Genomic DNA, 19,563 nt, shown 5'->3' with positions numbered 1-19,563 from the left:
CTCTAATCTCTCATTATGTCTTGGGGAACGAGGTCCTGCATTTTAAACACTATGGCTCACTTTATGTTTGTGGCCTTCCAACACTCCAGAATAGTCTCCACTTTTCGTGAGCAGAGGTACAGCTCACACAATAGGGGTTAAGTCAGTCCCAGACTCCTGCTCTACATCAACCTGGGATGCAGACCTCTCTCGGATTCCCGGAGCTCTCCTGGAGATCTGGCCCTCAGCGTCCTGCAGACCAAAGGAATCCGCTAGGCTGGGAAATGCTGCCTGGCGCAGTTCCAAGAACTGCGATAAGGATATTGTCCATCTCTTTAAGGATAGCGGAGTTCTAGAACTTGCCCTCCCTGCCTCTTTCTTCCCATCCTCTGCTCCTGAGATTTTACAAGTTGCCTGCAAGGGAGTCAAACACGGGTCAGGCAAACAGACCTGTTCTTTCCAGCTACCGTAATCGGATCGCTGGAGCGAAATAAACTCGCAGAAGCGTCCAGAGACCGCAGCCAGACAACCAGCCTGCGCTAAAAGCAACTTGGAAGTGAGGCTGCAAGTGCCGCGGGGCTGCAGATTTTACTTGGTAGCTAAGCACAGCTCGGATCCCCATCTCCCGCAACATCAACAACGAAAAGCCTGGAAGAGGGAGGAAGGATGAAGCAAAAGTCGCCCGCATTTTTGCACGTCGGCGCCACTCGTTAGAAAGCCAGGCAGCTTCGGGAGGCGGGAGGGAGAGGTAGGAGAGCCAGGCGCTGAGGTTTGGACAGGGTAGGGAGGGGGTGGGGGGCCTCCTTCCGCCCATCTTCCCCGCCACCACCCCCCTCCCAGCCCGACAGCTGTCTAGCTCTCAGAATTCATTGGCTTTCCCTACCCCGCCTCCCAAATACCACCCCAATCCAGTTTAGCCCCCCTGCCCCACCCTCGCTGACCTAATAAGGCCATGCAGTGTGTTGGGGACCTATATAAAAGGCGTGGGCTCGAAGGGAGGCTGCACGACTCGGGGGAGAGAAGTCAGCTGCGGTCCAGTGCCAACAAAGACTACCATGGCCAAGGAGTGGGGTTACGCCAGCCACAACGGTGAGTCCGAGCAGCCGCCTGCCCCAGCACCCCAGCCTTGTCCGGGATGGTGTCGGAGGATGCCCTGGAATTGCACAGAAAGCGAGCAACTCTAGGGAGTGCGTGGGAAAATATGGGCGGAGGAGTCCTTGTAAACCAAGATTTACTGAGCACTTACCAAGTGCTGGAAGCTGCTGACCCTTTTACCTTTATCTCATGTAGTTCTCCCTGATATCAAGCCCTTATTACTTCCGCTGGAAGAAACTGAAGTGCAGAGAGAGGCTGGGTAACTTGCCCAAGATCACACTGCCTGTGACCTAGAAGTAAGGCTACCGGAGGTCCAGTTCTGATTGTCCCTTATTCCAGGATACTGGGCAAACACTTCACCTCTCTGAACCTGGTGTCAGTTTAACAATCCTTGCTCTGCCTGCTGGTTTCTGCCTAACCCATAGTAAAAAAAAAAAAAAAAAAAAATGAATAAATAAAAAATAGGAGTGTGCTTTGAAAACCACATGTAGTCAGGTTATTTCTTCCAGCTGTATGGTGGAAGATAGCATTGGTAAAACGTGTGATGAAGTGCATTTCAAAAATTAGCCTTTGAGGTTGTATTCTTGAGCAAACAGGGGGAATATGCTTAGTTTAATATAATTTCTAGGTACACTATTAAGGAAACAATGAAAAGGTCTTAAATGCTAAGCCTTGTCTTGCCCAAACTGAAAACCAGGACCTTTGCATAATCACTGACCAGCCTCTGTGTATTTTGCTGATTTAGTTGATAAGAAAGAGGGCTTGGAATGTGCCACCAAATGAATCAGTCCTGTCAACTTGATTTCCTAGGTCCTGACCACTGGCATGAACTTTATCCTATTGCCAAGGGAGACAACCAGTCGCCCATCGAACTGCATACTAAAGACATCAAGCACGACCCCTCTCTGTTGCCATGGTCAGCGTCTTACGATCCTGGCTCTTGCAAGAGCATCTTGAACAATGGGAAGACCTGCAGGGTTGTGTTTGATGATAGTTTCGATAGGTCAAGTAAGTATGACCCTTAGGTAGAGGCACACGGATGTTTTTGATGCCTGTGTTGGCAAAAATGAGGTTGATGACACTAATAATTAGTGAGAAGAGGTGATGGCAATGAGTCTAAATGAATGTCCTTTTGGATGGCCTAACCTGAGGTTTCTGAACGCAGTCTGGAGAGCAAGGCTCCCATTCCTACTGTGTGGCAGAGATTCCATTCTACAAAGCCAGGAACCCAGCAAAGGAACAAAGTAGACACTTTCTTCTCCTGGTATGTGGGTGGGGGCCAATCCAGGGGAAAGAATGAGGTCATTATATGAGTCAAGAACATTGTCTTCAAGGCTTCAGTGGGGCTCATCTGATTAATCCTTTTGGTGAGTGTTTTTGAAGTTCCTGACAATTTCGTGAGTAGTCATTTCTGTGCCATGAAAAGGAAAAGTCACCATGTTTAAAAACTCTTTACTTACACTATTAAGAAAATCAATGAAATAAAAGCAGACTACTTAGAAATACTTTATTTCAAAGTAAATGAGGTAAGAAAGAATCTACCTTTAATATTTTGGTGCTTGATGTACAATAATACTTTTTCTTATAACCACATTTGTAAAAAAGTTAAAATTATTCTTATTGATGTACGTAAATAAATATTCTCAATGATGTTATAGTAGAGAGCAATAGTGTCGTAATTCCTACCTGCTAGGAGGCTCCAAGTAATGAGTATCATAGAAATTTTATTTTCTTAAACGATAATTTCATACTGCTGTTACTTTTTCCCCTTCTCCATTTAAATCAAGTTCCATTCTGAAGGATAAATGACAAAATTAAACAGTACCTATTTCATAGAGCCTCATGAGAATACCATTTTTATAAGCAGAAATGAGGAAATATTGACCATTCCAAATGAGTTATCCTAATCAGTTGGACTCATATGACCAGAAAGTAACTGTTCTACTGTTTGCAACTAGAAAAATGCTGTGAATCAGACCAATTAACTTCTACATGACTAAGCTCACCCAAGTCGAGCTCTATTGTTTTAGATTTATATTATGGGCTTTCGGTTTGCCATTTCAGCACCAAAAGTTGGTCAATCTTTTCTGGAATAGCTATTCTGAATTCTGTTTTGATCTAGTTTATGTTGCTAAATCTTCATTGGGGGAGGTGTGTGTAATTTCCAATGTCCTGCAGAAAATATTTGAACCTCTAAATCACTCCCCAGGTGAATGAAGTGAGATCAAAGTAATGTGATGTGGTGAAGTATTGGGACAACAAACTCAAACATTAATGCTACCAAGAATTACCTCATTTGGCTGTCCACATTTATTGATTGCTTGGGAAAGGTCTAAATTTTCCTTTTTACCTCATTCCAACAGACACAGTTCAAGTTAGAAGTGAATGAAAGCTCTTGCTTGTAGTCTTAAAGAAAAGTGGAGCTGGAGGCATGATATGGAGAAGGAATTCACATTTGCACGGTGATTGGTGTGCTGGGCAGTGTGACGAAGACTTTAAAGTCCTTAATCTCATTTAATCCTCACGGCAGCTCTGAAAGGTTGATATTATTATCACCTTCAACAGAGTTGCAAAAACAGGTTCAGAGAAGTTTAGCAACTTGCCTGAGATCACACAATTAGCTATAGGATTTGAATCTGCATCCCTCTGGCTCTCAGCCCTCACGTTCTTCCCACCACTCCACACAACAGACTCATTTGTTGACTGTCTGCATCCTTATTGCCCCACTTTCCTTTGAACTTTGTTGTCATGTTAAATTGACATTTTAAGCATAACAAAACAAGCAAAGAAAACAAGACAGAAAAGAGATGTCCTTTATTCTGACATATCCCAAGACTTTGTGGGAAAGAGACCAGTGTGCTTGAGAACCGTATCATCTACCCAGCAGACTGACCACCTTTGCCCATCGAACTTCGGCTCTAAGAGCACGTGTTTAAGGTAGGAGTCTGTAAACGAAGCACGTTCACTGTTGACCTAGCGTCTCTGAATTGCAGTGCTGAGGGGCGGTCCTCTCACTGGACCCTACCGGCTTCGCCAGTTCCATCTTCACTGGGGCTCCTCTGATGATCATGGCTCTGAGCACACCGTGGATGGAGTCAAGTATGCAGCAGAGGTAGGAGCAACTGTCTCCCAAAGTGAAAACTGAGAAGTGAAAAATAACAACAAAGTAGCATCCACTTCAAGCCCGAGGTTGTGAAAAGAGCTGTAGTACTTTTAGCATAAGCTGAAGCTGCTGAACATTCTAGGCTAGAGATTAAGAGAGTGTAGTTGAGTTAGTGTCATGCATGAAAATTTTCAAGGTTATATTAAGAAATTGGATAGCGGGAATGCCTGGGTGGCTCAGTGGGTTAAGCATCTGCCTTCAGCTCAGGTCATGATCTCAGGGTCCTGGGACGGAGTTCGGCAATGTGCTCCCTGCTCAGTGGGGAGTCTGCTTCTCCCTCTACCTCTGTCCCTCCCCCTGCTTGTGCTCTCTCTTTCTCTCCCTGACAAAAAAATAAAACCTAAAAAAAAAAAATTGGATAACGGTTTAATAATTTAAAAGAAAAAAAATACCAAGGTCTTGACTAGAAGAGAAAAGATAAGGATCGCTAGCATTTATGAAGTGCTTACAAATATGAACTCATTTGATCCTCTCAGCAACTCTATGAGACAGGTTATACAAACAGGCACAGAAAAGTTACATAACAAAGTTACAGAACTAGTTTAATGAAAGTTCAACTTTCAATCATTGCTTATTACAGTGTTCTAGGTCTACTTATAATAATTTTATACACTTTTTATTTAAACCACTAAAAATTTCAGCAAAATATTGCATGTTGGTATTTCAAATTCTATTGACTTCCTTTGAGAATGTCTGGCAATGTCAGAATTGTAAAGTTATTGGTTTACTGTGAATACTTTCATACTTATTTTCTTACTTTAGAAATTTTCCTCATAACCTGCATTCTATGATTTCAGCTTCATTTGGTTCACTGGAATCCAAAGTATAACACCTTCGGAGAAGCTCTGAAGCAACCTGATGGGATAGCTGTGGTTGGCATTTTTCTGAAGGTGAGGTAAAAACTGACCACCTTTTTCTTTCAAAATTTAGTTCTTTATTGATGGTTAGGATAGCATGTGTTTCCCCTCCTTCCTTTTATTTAAAAGGGAGAGAGGAATGAATTTCATTATTCATTCAACTGGCAAGACATTTCTGGTAAGATCAGCTCAAAATATTTAGCTCTCCCTTAAAAGTGTCCCTTTTGCCATACTCCAGCCCCCCCTAACACTTCTAAGTCCTCTCCAGAATGAGTGTGTGGGCGTGTGGAGTGGTAATGGAGACAGAGTCTTGGAAAGAGCTTATTGTGGTAGTGGGGAGGGCAAAGTCAGCCTTGTTGCATTATCCTTTCCTGTTACTCTACTTCAGTTGCACTGGAAACCAGAAAAGCCAATGTTGGAAACTGCTGGGATGCCAAGTCCCTGGCTGGACATCCCCTCAGCTCAGGGCGGCTACCACTCACATGATCCCAGGCTAACATAGCACATGGAATGTGTGTGTTGTTGGGCCAGCTTTGGTTTAAAGGGGACTTAGTGTCATTAACACATGAATTTAGTGGTAACACAATCTAGATTTTAAGCCAGAGGTGAAAATCTCGCTTCTTTCTTTTTGAATGACCTGATTTGTTTTATGTCCTGAACTCACTGGTTCATTTTCAGTGATTGAATGCAACGCAACAGGAAGTGGAGTGGGTCTGCACTCCAGACTGGACAACAAATTTAGTTTTGCATACATCGAGTCCATCCTAGCTTGAATTCTGTAAAAAAAAAAAAAAAGAAAAAATGATGGGAGAGAAGATCAAGGACATGGAAATAAATCAACATACAATTTTGTGGTTTTGCACTTCAGAGGCCTAGAGTCTAAATTTAGTTCAGAAAATATATACCCTAAAATCTTGGGGGAGAAATAAACTTATGTTTTGTTTAGTACAAGATATTCTGGCAGATTTGTAAACACTAGTTGCAGATGGATGGATCAAAGTTAGTTTTCAAGACAATCATTAAATTATAAAGAAGGGAAAGATATAATTATTGGTTTTTGATTTTCTTACAGATAGGACGCGAGAAAGGCGAGTTCCAGCTGTTCCTTGATGCACTGGACAAAGTTAAGACAAAGGTAAAAATAAATCATGTTCCCTCCTAGAACATAAAACACGGTATGTCAATTTTTCATTATTACATTTTCTTTCTTTTTTTTTTTTAAAGACTTTATTGATTCATTTCTCAGAGAGAGAGAGTGCACAAGCAGGGAGAGTAGCAGGGAGAGGGAGGAACAGGCTCAGTGGATTAAGCATCTGCCTTCAGCTTATGCTGCCCAATGGGGGGCTGCCCAATGGGGGGCTGCCCAATGGGGGGCTCCATCCCAGAACCCTGAGATCATGACCTGAGCCAAAGGCAGATCATCAATGACTGAGCCACCCAGGTGCCCCTATTATTACATTTTCAAGTGTATTTTTTATATCTGTTACAATGTCTGATGAATATACTAAGCACAAACAAATGCTATTATATTTGTATGGTTTATAATTTTTAGTGCAATTTTACATATATCAGCTTATTAAATTCCCAGTCTGTCAGATAATGACTTTCTTACTGAAGTGAATGCAAGAGAAGTTGAATGTTCACCCCCCTTGCCTCCCAACACACATACATACTTGCAGAAGTACTAAACATTTGAGTCCTGGTGTTGCCCTTTCTCTCTGGGGTGACACTTGCATACTTTAAATCTCAACAGTAGATTCTTCTACTTAACTGATTCCTTTTAATTGCCTTTGGAACTATTCTAATCAAATGCTATTAAGTTTTAGCACCAAAGTATTCTGAGTATAATATTCAAGTGAGCCTGTTTTTTTTTTTTTAAATCATTGAGTACCTCCGCATTAATTTAGATGAAACATTTCTGTTACAATTAGATGTGAGTTTTCTTCTTTTTCTTGAGAAGCGAGGAATGGTAGTTCTACTGACAGATAATAGGGAATAAAATGTTACACTGACTGTGCCAAAGTCAAAATATAAACTGGCTTCTCCCCTTTAACTTTTATTTCTGAAAGGCATGAACTTTATTTAATAGTTCCATTTTCTTGTGGTGCCCTGGTGGTGAATCATTCCATTCTTGATCTCAGCTCAAGTCTTGGTCTCAGGGTCCTGAGTTCAACCCCCAAATTAAAAAAAAAAAATCTGTTTTGTTTATTGCATTTGAAATCCATCCTCACAAAATGGCAAGACCGTTGGGGGTGGCGATGTGGGTGCACCTACTCATCGTGCCTGTGCCCTGTGCTCCCCCAGGGCAAGGAGGCGCCCTTCACACAGTTTGACCCATCCTGCCTGTTCCCCGCCTGCCGGGACTACTGGACCTACCACGGCTCCTTCACCACGCCTCCCTGTGAGGAGTGCATTGTGTGGCTCCTGCTGAAGGAGCCCATCACCGTGAGCTCTGACCAGGTAAGCCCCAGCTCCAGACAGAGACTTGACAACATGCAAACTTGCATCGTTGAATGGCTGTATAAGATATAGATGGAAAATGGAAAATGGACAGCTGCTAAAAGCATGCTTACAGACCAGCTCTATAACCAGGCATTTCGGAGTTTGCTTTAATTATAGTTTGCTCGACTTTCTAAAACTTGGCTTCCAGAAGTACCAGGATAAACACAGATCATTTAAAGGTGGTTGGGATGCTGAACAATGACTGAGTTTATGCTCTGGAAACACTTAAGGGTTTACATTATTAATATGAGTTGGCCTTTGTTAATTTGGAGCTCCCTCAACTACTAAGTACTGGTTAGAAGATTATAAATACAGGCCTGGGAGAAGGATACTAACGGAAGGGATTTAACATCTTTGTGAGGGGTATGAGATTTTTCCAGTTCTATAGATATGTAAGTTGTGGCTCAGAAAGGTTAAGTTGTTTGTCCATGATCACACAGCCAAGTGTAGGAGCTAGATTCCTGTGTCTGTCTGCTTCCAATACCTCTTGACCTCTTTGCTCAGGACTTTCTTCTTAGTGTTCATCTAAAGAATGTCCTTGCAACATTTATCAAAGAGACTTTCAAGGAAAGACTGGGAGAAAATATGTAAGCAGGGATATGGAGAAGAACAGATTAAAGCAAGTGCACAGCACAGAAACTCACACCATAGATCATGGTAAAGTGGTAAAGTCAGTTTTCTTTTTTTTTTTTTTCAAATATTTTATTTATTTATCAGAGAGAGAGAGATCACAAGTAGGCAGAGAGGCAGGCAGAGAGAGAGGGAGAAACAGGCTCCTCACTGAGCAGAGAGCCTGATGCGGGGCTCGATCCCAGGACCCTGAGATCATGACCTGAGCTGAAGGCAGAGGCTTAAACCACTGAGCCACCCAGGCGCCCCGGTAAAGTCAGTTTTCTAGTATATTTCCTTAGTTAAGACAGGGGTTTTCATATGTCTGCCAGTTATAGACTCAAGTATATACATGATCACTTTTATCAAAAGATCAGATTTAATGGTCAGGTTCACTCATAAACATATTTTGAAAGAGGAACGAAATTTTCTTAAGGAGAAAGCTGTAAATATTTTCATGTCGAAATACAGTACTGATGATAACTTCCTATATTCTTTTACCTTAAGAAAAAAAACTTTAAAAATATTCTTAAGATTTTAAATATAGTATGACTAATTTCTTTCTGTCTTTAAAAAAAAGAGACTCCATAAACTTATACAACGAAGGCAATTAAGCTTATCAATTGTGCCGATATTGTCATCCCCTCCTACATAAAGCATGTACTTCATACAGACCTGTCAAATTGAAATAATTGCTTCAGAATTCAGGAGGAATCACTTGGACAGAGGGCATGGTGATCCTATATAAAACGAAGAAAAGAAAAGTACAGAAAAAGCTTCTATTTCACAGGAACTTGTTACCAGATAACTCTGGACCAACAGATTTCGTGGTTGGTTTTTTCTTGTTTGTTTGTTTGTTTTAAAAGTCAGATTTTTTTTTAATTCTTTAAAAGATTTTATTTATTTATTTGAGAGGGACAGAGATAGGGAGGGAGAGCACAGCTGAGAGGAGAGGGAGAAGCAGGCTCCTCCCTGAGCTGGGTTCAGGGGTCATGAACTGAGCTGAAGACGGACGCTTAACTGAGCCACCCAGGTGCTCCCAAAAGCCAGAAATTTCTAGCTGTCACGTACCGAATGCCTCCACTTGGTCTCAATGTCATGCTGACAGTCTTCCCTTGCCTCTTGCAGATGGCAAAGCTGCGGAGCCTCTTCTCCAGTGCTGAGAACGAGCCCCCAGTGCCCCTGGTGGGGAACTGGCGCCCTCCACAGCCAATCAAGGGCAGGGTGGTGAGAGCCTCCTTCAAATGAGGCCGCTGGAGCTCGCCCTCTTCAGGAAAGGAAACCTGCCATTGGAGAGCTTGGTTCCTTGTCTCCTCTTGGTGCTCCTTCCTCCACGTGTATTTCAGCTTTCCACACCACGCAATGAGTGCCAGAGTGTAATAACCGAGAAACCAAAGTTACTTTTGACAAGACGTAATATGAAAACATTTGGCCTTTGTAATAATCACCTTTCCTACAAAAGAAGCATCGTTAGTAAGGTTTCAAAGAAGAAACAGGTGGGAGAGTAAAGATATAGAAAAATGGGTATTGGGCACCATTTTTTTGTCTTCTTAAATTTCACAGAACTTCAGTTTTACTATTTTCATATTCTGAGTTGTGCCTCTTAAAGAAATAATGAAAACTTCTGTATGTAGGAGTGGATGTGAATGAAGATCATAGAGCAACTAAATGAAAGCCAGAAGTTAAAGTGACTATGCACACCAAGCAAAGAAATGATGCGTTTTAACCCTTAAATGAAACCAACAAGTGGTCCGTTATTTATTACAACTCTAGGTACTATAGGGATTGTCTTGTTTTGATTATCAATGAAAGGAAAACACATTCAAGCGGAAGAGTTTAAAACATTGGATCCGGTGTTTGAATTTCTTCTTCATAAGGATGGCTGACTTTATCCTAACATTTTTCTTTACCTGAAGGAGGGCCATTTATTTTTAATTTTACTACTTTTCTCTTTGCATGCTTATTAATATAAAAATTGCCTCTGATATCTTTCTAATTTGAGGGTGGGATAATAATTTCTGGAACACGAAGGAGTGAGTGACTGCACTTGAAGTGAAAGCAGTTGTACTGATCATCAAAACTAATAAAGACGTAAATGAAAAAATCGTGTTGTGTTTTTCAGTGAAGAAAAGGGTCATGAGTGACAAGCACGGAGTAAAACTAAGAATGGCAAAGTTTGTAAGTTTGTTTTTATAACCGAAGGGTGATGATAACAGACTCAGGTTCTGATTTTAATCGGATGTTACATTTCTCACAGAACGGCTAAGAATCAGTGAGGAGCCCTCAGAGAAAATCACAGACCAGAAGAGGAATGGGTGACCATGTATTTGAGAGTGTGGAATAGTTTCCGGAAGTCTCAAAGTTGGGTTTAGGAATCTGGAGTCCATACCATGGTTGCTACTTAATGGCATGGAATCAAGTCAGACTGCAGCTTTTACGTCTTTATTTTTCTAAATGTGCATTGGATAACACTAGTCTAATACTACTAAACCCCATACATTGAGACCTTCAAAACATTTAATATGTTTAGACATGAAGTCTAATTTTGCAGTTAGTGGCTTATCAAAGCCACAAAGACATCCAGATGGATGTCTTCCATCACCAGACTGGCTAATACGTTAACTTACCTTAGAAAATGACAGCAATGATTTCATTACTCTGAGGAATGAAAATGGTATTGGGTCAGGAGAGTCCTGTGATGCTGGAAGTGAAGTCAGGTGACAAAGCCCTAGGAGACTCAAGTTATTTAATAGATTACCACTTGGGTGAAGTAAAACCAGGTTGGTCAGTGCGAAATGGGTGTGTTAATTAAATCCCTTGAAATTAGGAGGTGTGGAGCTTTCATCAATTAGTGGTAATACACAAGCCGATTCTCTCAGGGTACTTACTTAGTAATGCTTAAAGCACCACAAAAATGCATCCAAAACACATTCTGTGTAGGAGAGGAACCTATAACTTAATACCAGCTACAGTGGTCCTTATTCAAGAATGCAGGCTAAACAAGGCTTGAACCATTTTGGGAGAAAATGTCCAATCAGGAGAGGCTATCTCCCTCCACTATGAGTTCCATGAGAGCATAGATGTGAGTCTTATAAACTATTCCCCTTATTGCCTAGTAGTGAGTCTGGCACTTAGTAAGCACTCAGTAAATATGTGGTAAATAGATGATGTGATGAACACCGATGACCCCAGGACAAATACTCATCTTCTTGGACAACCAATTACTCTGCATAATTAAGACTAATACTGGATTTTGTTCATCTTATGCACTTTAGACCTCTTTGGGCAATGTTCTCTTCAGCTTCAGATGACAGCTTTGAGTCACTGTCAAAGCTCACAATTATCACCCAACTTAAAACTTCCAATTTCTTCCTGCACTCACAATGCCGAGTCATTATACATGCTCATTAGAATAATGAAACCACACGTATGTCCTTATTCAGTGGACGGATCATCTTCACGATCGTGCATAAGATTCCAGACAATTGCACTTGCGGCATACACAGCCTACACGTGTGTAGGAGATGTGGCTAGGAGCTGGACTGGACATGTTTCAGCATCTGCCAAATTTTATTCTTTAGAACGTAATCATCGTAGACATTTTTAACTTCAACACAGAACAGAAACTAATTTGAATTAAGTATATCGGAATATTCAGATAGCTATATCCTTAAAAGTCTATGAATGTATGAATGGCACATAATCAATAAGAATTCACTAAATATAGGGCACTGTTGGATTTGAGAGTGCAAATGTATTATAATCCTACCCCTTCAATGGGGAGGCAATATACTTATGAAAAAGTAAATATTCATAACTACTGACCCAAAACTCTTTATGTGCCATCAGTGAATATTTATGTAGATGAATGGGAAGTATTCTACATAGGGTATGTGGGTTTCAGCATCCAACTATACTCATTTAAGTAATCAAATAAATAGGGTGAAACTGACCAGCTATTAACTGGTTTGGATACATGTAAAAATTTGCCACAAACAAAACTGTTTTAAAAAAAAATACATAGAGTCCAAAACCACATCAAAGACTTCATATAAATAAATTAGACTTTAGTTTCTCTTCTAAGGCCTTCTTATTTGATACTAAAGGGGAATTCTAGAGATAAACAAAAACATTATTTTAGTAGAGGACGAACAAGTGAGAAGAGATAAGAAAAAAATGAAAACTGGGGCATCGGGGGCGCTGTTGGCTAAGGCTCGTACTCTTGCTTTCGGTTCAGGTCATGATCTCAGGGTGGTGGGACCAAGCCCTGCAGGAGTCCCAGCTCACGCTGAGCCGCTGAGCCGCTGAGCATGGGATCCGAGATTCTCTACCCTTTTCCCCCCGCTGCCGCAGCCCCAACTCACTCTTTCTAAAATAAAGAAATAAATCTTAAAAAAAAAAGAGGAAACTATTAAAAAATGAGAACTGTAAAATGTTTCAGATTTAATGTATGAAAATCTAATGATTTTTGAATACTATCCCTAAGCTAGCACTTACAGATATAAAATGAAAGAGAAGGCAAAATCATGTTTGTTTTTAATTTTCACTTGGGTCACTAGATGGCAGCAAAATAACTACAAAAAGCACTGAAATGAAAAGCCTGGCTATTTAGTTGCAGAGCAATGAGGGGTTTTGTTTGCTTGTTTTTAAAAATCCAGAACACCCCTTTTCCTTTTCTCAAATGATTAATATTGACAATTAATCCCTATCTACAAAAGACAAGATGGTGAGGGATTCTTATTTTTTACCATGTTAATAGCCAAAAGTGAGGCCTTAGAGACTAAAGTTTAGTAGTTTTTGAATTGAAATGTAAATAAATGAGAGGCAAGCGTTTTACAGCCCTGTTCAGTCTTCTGGAGGCCTGGGTGCAAGTCACCCAGCATTTGCTGGATATGTACTCTCTTGCTGGATATGAGGCCTCAGTGTCCTCTTCTGTGAGTAGGAATGATAATGATACTTACTCAGAGAGGTTTTTTTTTTTTTTCAAGAATTTGACGAGTTGGTACATATAACTTCTTAAAATAGTTATTGCAGGGGCGCCTGGGTGGCTCAGTGGTTTAAGCCTCTGCCTTCGGCTCAGGTCATGATCTCGGGGTCCTGGGATCGAGCCCCGCATCGGGCTCTCGGTTCAGTGAGGAGCCTGTTTCTCCCTCTCTCTCTGCCTGCCTCTCTGACTACTTGTGACTTCTCTCTCTCTGTCAAATAAATAAAATATTAAAAAAAAAAATAGTTATTGCAGCATGTAATAAAACTCTCAATAAGGGTTAATTCTCTCCTGAAAATTAATTTTACTTTGATTAACGTAATTAAAGTAATTTTCCTGATTAGGAAAAATTCCAGTGGTTTATTTGATACCTAACATCACGTTTTTTCTTTATGTATCTACTAGTTACAACATGAATTCACATCTTAATTCAGATGATGGTAAAGGAGTTACTGTAAAGGACTCCCCTAATGGATTTCCCTCTGTGCTTGGCATTGACAATGACAATAACTCTTGCCCCACACTACGCGACAGAAAATCAAAGATGTGGCCACGTTAGAAACCAGCACGATGCTAGAAGGGTGATTTGGAGGAGGACCAGAGAATCTTTCCTGAGCAATATTCTGTTCCAGGAGCTCTATACCTTACCTGAGGAAGTGTATGGATGTAGGAAAAACATCCAGAAAATAAAACGAAGAGGAGAGGTGGGAAAAACCATAGCATTCATTCTGCTTTACTGACTTTCAGGATGGAGGCCCTTGGAGTGCTGCATGAAGTGGAAAATCTATCCTAATTGTAAATGCAGAAAGTCTCCTGCCATGAAATTAATTTGGGTCTTGTCTGGGCATGTCAGGAAGTCAGCATCCTGAATAAGGTGTGTTAGTTAACCTGGGAGAAGAGTTTATCCATTTGGGGGTAACTCAAGTCCAATTATACAAAAGGAAATAAAACAAGGTAGGCATAAAATCTAGGATCAAGGGAATGAATGACTGGAGAGCTGATGAACAACTTTAGATTCAAAGGTGTTTAATGGCAGCCACCTGACAACTTGACCAGGTAGATAATCACAGGTAATCAGCAGGAGTAAGAGCGAATCTAACTATGCAGTCCCAGGGGACCAAATGTGCTGCAGAGGCATAAAACCCAGTGATTTAAAAGCTAATTTTAGCCCGGTGAGAATCAACTCTGTGCAGTAAACAGAGAATCAGATTCTCCCTTGTAGTTAAATCATTTCCAGGTCGAGAAAGCTGGAAACTCAGGGAAAACATTTAGTCCATTAAAAGCACATATTCTCTGTTTCAACATGTCCATAAATTTCTATTACACTCACTCAACTCATTTGAAATTTGGATGGTTCCAAACACATTTGTTCAAGGGAAGTCATTCCCCCAAGGACACTTGACTCCCATGAAAGTATATTACAAATGGAAGTGTTTGAAAATACTATGCAACTCTGGCTTGTAAAATTCACACTTCTGCTCCTCTGTGTGATTGGTTTAATGGAGGACCTAAGGCATTCACTGGAGACCCCAACAAGTGGGCCTGGCAAGGGTAGGAAGATGATACAAGCCAAGCAGAGTAGGCATAAGTCAGGACCCAGCCAGGGGGCAGAACTGAGAACTAAGCGGGAAAAGGGGCAGGCAGGAGGTTAGCAATAAGGAGCTTGCTGCTCAGGGAACATAGAGGGGCCTGGTTCTTGCACCAGGAGCCAATCTTAGGAGTAATGATATTTTTACATTCTATCTGTAATGTAGGCATCATGCGTGTGTACGCATGTGTGTACATGTGTGTGAGATGAACAATGGGTGTGGGGAGGTTTAAGTGTATAAGAACTTTATCTGTCTTGTTATACTATTGAGGCCCCCCACACTAACACAGTATCTGGAACCTTGTCACTGCTCAAAAAGTATTTGTTGAGAGATGAAGGAATAGGCAGATGGATGGGTGGATAGATGGAGGGATGGATGGAGGGATGGAGGGATGGGGCAATAAGAATTTTAAAGTACCAAGTGTCAATTTAAGATCATGAGTTGATGGGACCTATGCTCTCATCCTGGGAATGGCAGAGACTGGCATCTCAAACAGTTCTTGGAGGAATGCAGGAGTTTCTTTGTTGTAACCCAGGCTTCTCCATAAAGAGAGTAACGATGGGAGAAGAGAAGCAGTTTCTCACCACATATATTCAAAACTTATCATTTGAAAATTTAAATTTTAAAAATGAACTTAATGCAGAAGAGACATGTTTTAAGAGATATAAAAGGAGATCCTCTACCCGGATATTTATCTCTTTTACCACTCGTGTTCTAATGGGCAAGTTGAAGACCTAGGTTGGCAATGAGCCTGCGGCACTGGCCTCTGGTGATACTGGTTGGCATGATTCATACTAGTGCTGGAACTTTTATGAGTTTGCCTTCATTTTCTCACTAGTGACTTCAGTTCCCCATTTCGTTCAGCTTTGTGTGAAGATGCTCAAAGTAATTGTACATACATAATAAAGATAACTCTCCCTGACTCAAATCCTTGTGGCACGGCCAGAGATAAGCAAAGTGTGATCCTTTTAAAAACTCAATAAACGTTTTCAACTGACACATTCTGCCCCACCTTAATCAGTGGATGTTCGACTCGGGTAAATTTCCTGCCGTATACAAACAACACAGATCTATACACTTATGCACACGTACTCCTGTACTTGTAATTACTTCCCAGAACTTACTTCATAATATAGTTGAGAATTCTTTGAGAAAAACATTTACTCACACAGTGAATTTTTTTTTAAAAGATTTTATTTATTTATTTGATACACAGAGAGAGATCATAAGTAGGCAGAGAGGCAGGCAGAGAGAGAGAGGAGGAAGCAGGCTTCCTGCTGAGCAGAGAGCCCGATGCGGGGCTCGATCCCAGGACCCTGAGATCATGACCTGAGCCGAAGGCAGAGGCTTAACCCACTGAGCCACCCAGGCGCCCCTCACACAGTGAATTTACCAGAAATCAGACTCAGGGTCTTTTTTGGTTGTTGGTTGTGGTTGGGGGTAGGTGGTATATTGTGGCTCAACTCATAATTTCATATGTAAATTTCTGGCTGCCTATTATAAATATTTTTTAAAGTTATTTTCAGATATTTCATCAGAGAAGGTCTCATTTCTTCCTTCTGATTTGGTTTCTCTAAAAACGATCCTGTTGTCAAGATTGCAAGGTGTACTAAGCCTCTTGTCCTTAGCAGCTTAATTGGTATGAAACATTGATTAGGCCCTCAGAGGGGTAGAGGAGTTTCAGAGGAATTATGAAATAACCACAAGGAATAAAGAACAAAGTTTGCAACTTGCTAAGAGGGCAGCACTTTTAGTTGGGAAAAAACATTCAGTATCTAATATATCATTTTACAAGTATATGCAAGTGACTAAAAGGAACCCTCTTTTTGAAAGGATTTCATGCTTTTCAAAAGTGTGTCCAGTTAGAAAGAAAAGTAAGTCAAGGAACTACCGAGAAACATCAAGGAGAAGAATAAAATAGAAAAGAGCAATGTCTAAACATTACTGGAAAGAAATTGTACTAAACATGGCTGTGACCACAGAAGGGAAGGGCTTATCAGACATGACCACGGTACCCAGCACACTGGACACCAAATATATGTTCAATAGCGATATCGGTGCCATTCGAAAGAGGGAGAAGATAGTAGAACCAAGGGTACAGGCAGCCCACAAAACAAGGCTCTGGGTTACCTGGGCCTCTAGGCCAGCAATGGACTCCATACTCCTTTTGTTTGTTTGTTTGTTTGTTTTTAAAGATCTTATTTATTTACTTGAGAGAGACAGAGACCAAGTGAGTGTGCTTGGGCAGGGAGAAGGGCAGAGGGAGTGGGAGAAGGAGAAGCAGGCTCCCTGCTGAGCAGGACTCAGGACTCTGGGATCATGACCTGACCTGAAAGCAGACACTTAACCCACTGAGCCACCCAGGCACCCCTCCATACTCCCTTTGGATGGTGCAGGCCACTAAGACATAGTTTTAGGGAAGGAATCCCCAATATATGATTTCTCAAAATAGATTATATACACACTATTATATATATTGTAAAATATAAGCATAGGAGACATTTTTAGAGGGTGAAAAAAATAACTATAAAGAGTAGCGCTTACATTTTCCTCCTGCCAGGGAGTGGCCTCTCATGTGCACCCCTGGGGTTGATGCATTGCGCTGTGGAGATAGATGATGTGGAACCTTCTGCTGACAAGATCAGGTTATACAGTCTCTGGCCAACTGGCAACTTTCTTCTGTTCTAAGGTTCCACACAGAGCTGGGCCACTGTTTCATCCACTGTCTCACCAAAGGGGGGATTCGCTGAGGGAGGAGGTAGAAGAGGATAACTGGGGGATAACTAGTTTATGGCACTGGTGAGTCCTGACGCTTGCCCTTGGTCAGGAGGAAAAACTTACTTGTAATGCCCATAATTCCCCTTGCGTGGAAAATGTTCGATTGTTCTTGTTTCTAAAAGGAAGTAAAAAAAATCGCACATACACCATGGTGATATATAAGCAGAAGAGAAATTCAATCATGTGACAAAGCTACTATTAACAAAATCAAATGATCACGATTTTGGTAGGAAAGCCATCATTGGAAATAGGCTGAGGCAAAGCAAAGAAACAATGAGCTTAAGGTACAGAGGTGGGATTTTCAATTTTTTCTGCCTATTCTAACAAAAAAAAAGGCAGGGCATATTATGGACCACACGATCCCAGGGCTCCTGTTTTGCTGGACACAAATATAACTCTTTTTAAAAACTGTCCACAAAAGTCTAACCTTGTAGATACTCTTAAGGCAGGGTTTCATGATCTTGGTCCTATTAACATTTTAGGTGGGTTAATTCTTTGTTATAAGGGTCTGTTTGTGCAACGTAATATGTTTAGGAACATTCCTGAATGCCAGCATGCACATCCCTAGTCGTGACAATCCAAATGTCTCCGGACATTGTCTGTATTGTCTGTGGGGCAAACCTGCCCCCATGATGCATGGGAGCATCATGAGAACCAATGCTCTAAGATGAAATAGACTTTCATTCTTATTAAACTGAGTATTTCTTGGTGCTGCATGTGGTAGCTATCCTGGACCATAAAATATTTAAAATGCAGAATTTACATTTTTTTCCTGTAATTGTCCCACTGAATATTTCCATTCTAGTTCCAGATGAAACTGAATCTTGGTAGCGATGTTTGAATTCCCCAATGACTCTAAAAACCCAAATGAATTTAATTACTTATAGGAAAGTTTAAATGCTACTAGTTGTCATGAAAAAAAAAAAAACAAAGACACATTGAGGAACTAAATTTTTTGTCTGAAAAGCGGTTTACTAAGGAAAGTGAATTTATCTGTTCATTAGGTGCAGAGTTAATGTTATTTCCTGCCACTTTAATGGTTAGAAGGGGTTTGGTAGGAAACCCTAAAAATGAGCAGCAGGTTGAGATAACTTTTCTGTTTTACAGAGTAGTGTTGCAGACAAAATCCTAAGGCATTTTTACTACAAGGGCAAGAGAAGGAGACTTTATACACTCCTTAAAGGTGCATAACCTGCCCTCAGTGAGGCTCATAGCTAAGAGCTCCAACTCCGAAGAGGCCACTTGGTTTCACACCTGGCCCATCGCTTCCTAGAGGACACCTGGGTAAACTAACTTATATCTATGCCTCAGCATCCCTGGCTATAACGGAGGCCTGTGTGAGACATAGAACCGTGCTTGAAGTGTAATCAGTTTTCAGTAAGTGCTATTTTTTTTAAAGAGTAGGAACTCCGAAAATCAAGAAGCAAATGTGATTTTTTTTCATGTAAGCTAGAGAAACAGAAAAGCCAATCTATTATTTTACAATGGAAAGTACTAAATAATAATTATGTTATTCATTTAATTTAAAAAAAAACATAAGTGGTATCTTCCAGATATTAGTTCTTATCATAATATCCACAGCTTGAATTTCCCACCTAGTTTACAAATAAGGAAGTGGAGTTCAGAGAGATTACCGAGCTTGCCTAAGGTGATGCAAGTGAGTGTTGAACTAGAATCTGAACTCAGGTCTGTCTTCTTGCAAAGTTGATCCCCATCACAAAATTCTACATCTCTGCTGCAAGAACAAGAATCCTAATAGAGCAGCTAGGAGCATACCGGGCATCGGCTTCATTTACACGATGAAATCACACAAATTAGTCCATTTAACATTTCAACAGCCTTTTTTTTACATTTCAGATGTTGAAACTGAGGCTTGGAAATAAATCATCCCAGGTTATATAGAAGGTAAGTCCTAGAAGGTGAATCCAAACTCACAAAAGCTTAGCCCTTAGCAACTATGTGATATTCCCTCCAATCCCATGGCAGAAAATGTCCAGAAACTCAGAG

The 19,563-nt window shown here is 40.9% G+C and overlaps 1 protein-coding gene across 1 annotated transcript; it reads left to right on the top strand.

Moving 5' to 3' along the window:
* The first annotated feature begins 914 nt into the window (after nucleotides 1–914).
* On the top strand, nucleotides 915–10,309 carry CA3 (carbonic anhydrase 3). The gene is made up of 7 exons (XM_045996646.1): nucleotides 915–1,068; nucleotides 1,885–2,082; nucleotides 4,068–4,186; nucleotides 5,035–5,127; nucleotides 6,167–6,229; nucleotides 7,399–7,554; nucleotides 9,334–10,309. The coding sequence occupies exons 1-7, from the start codon at nucleotides 1,035–1,037 to the stop codon at nucleotides 9,451–9,453; spliced, it is 783 nt and encodes a 260-aa protein (XP_045852602.1). The 5' UTR covers nucleotides 915–1,034; the 3' UTR covers nucleotides 9,454–10,309.
* Nucleotides 10,310–19,563: the final 9,254 nt, after the last annotated feature.

The sequence above is a fragment of the Meles meles genome, chromosome 1 (assembly GCF_922984935.1).
Source record: "Meles meles chromosome 1, mMelMel3.1 paternal haplotype, whole genome shotgun sequence".
Lineage (NCBI taxonomy): Eukaryota > Metazoa > Chordata > Mammalia > Carnivora > Mustelidae > Meles > Meles meles.
This window is presented reverse-complemented; position numbering and strand designations above follow the sequence as displayed.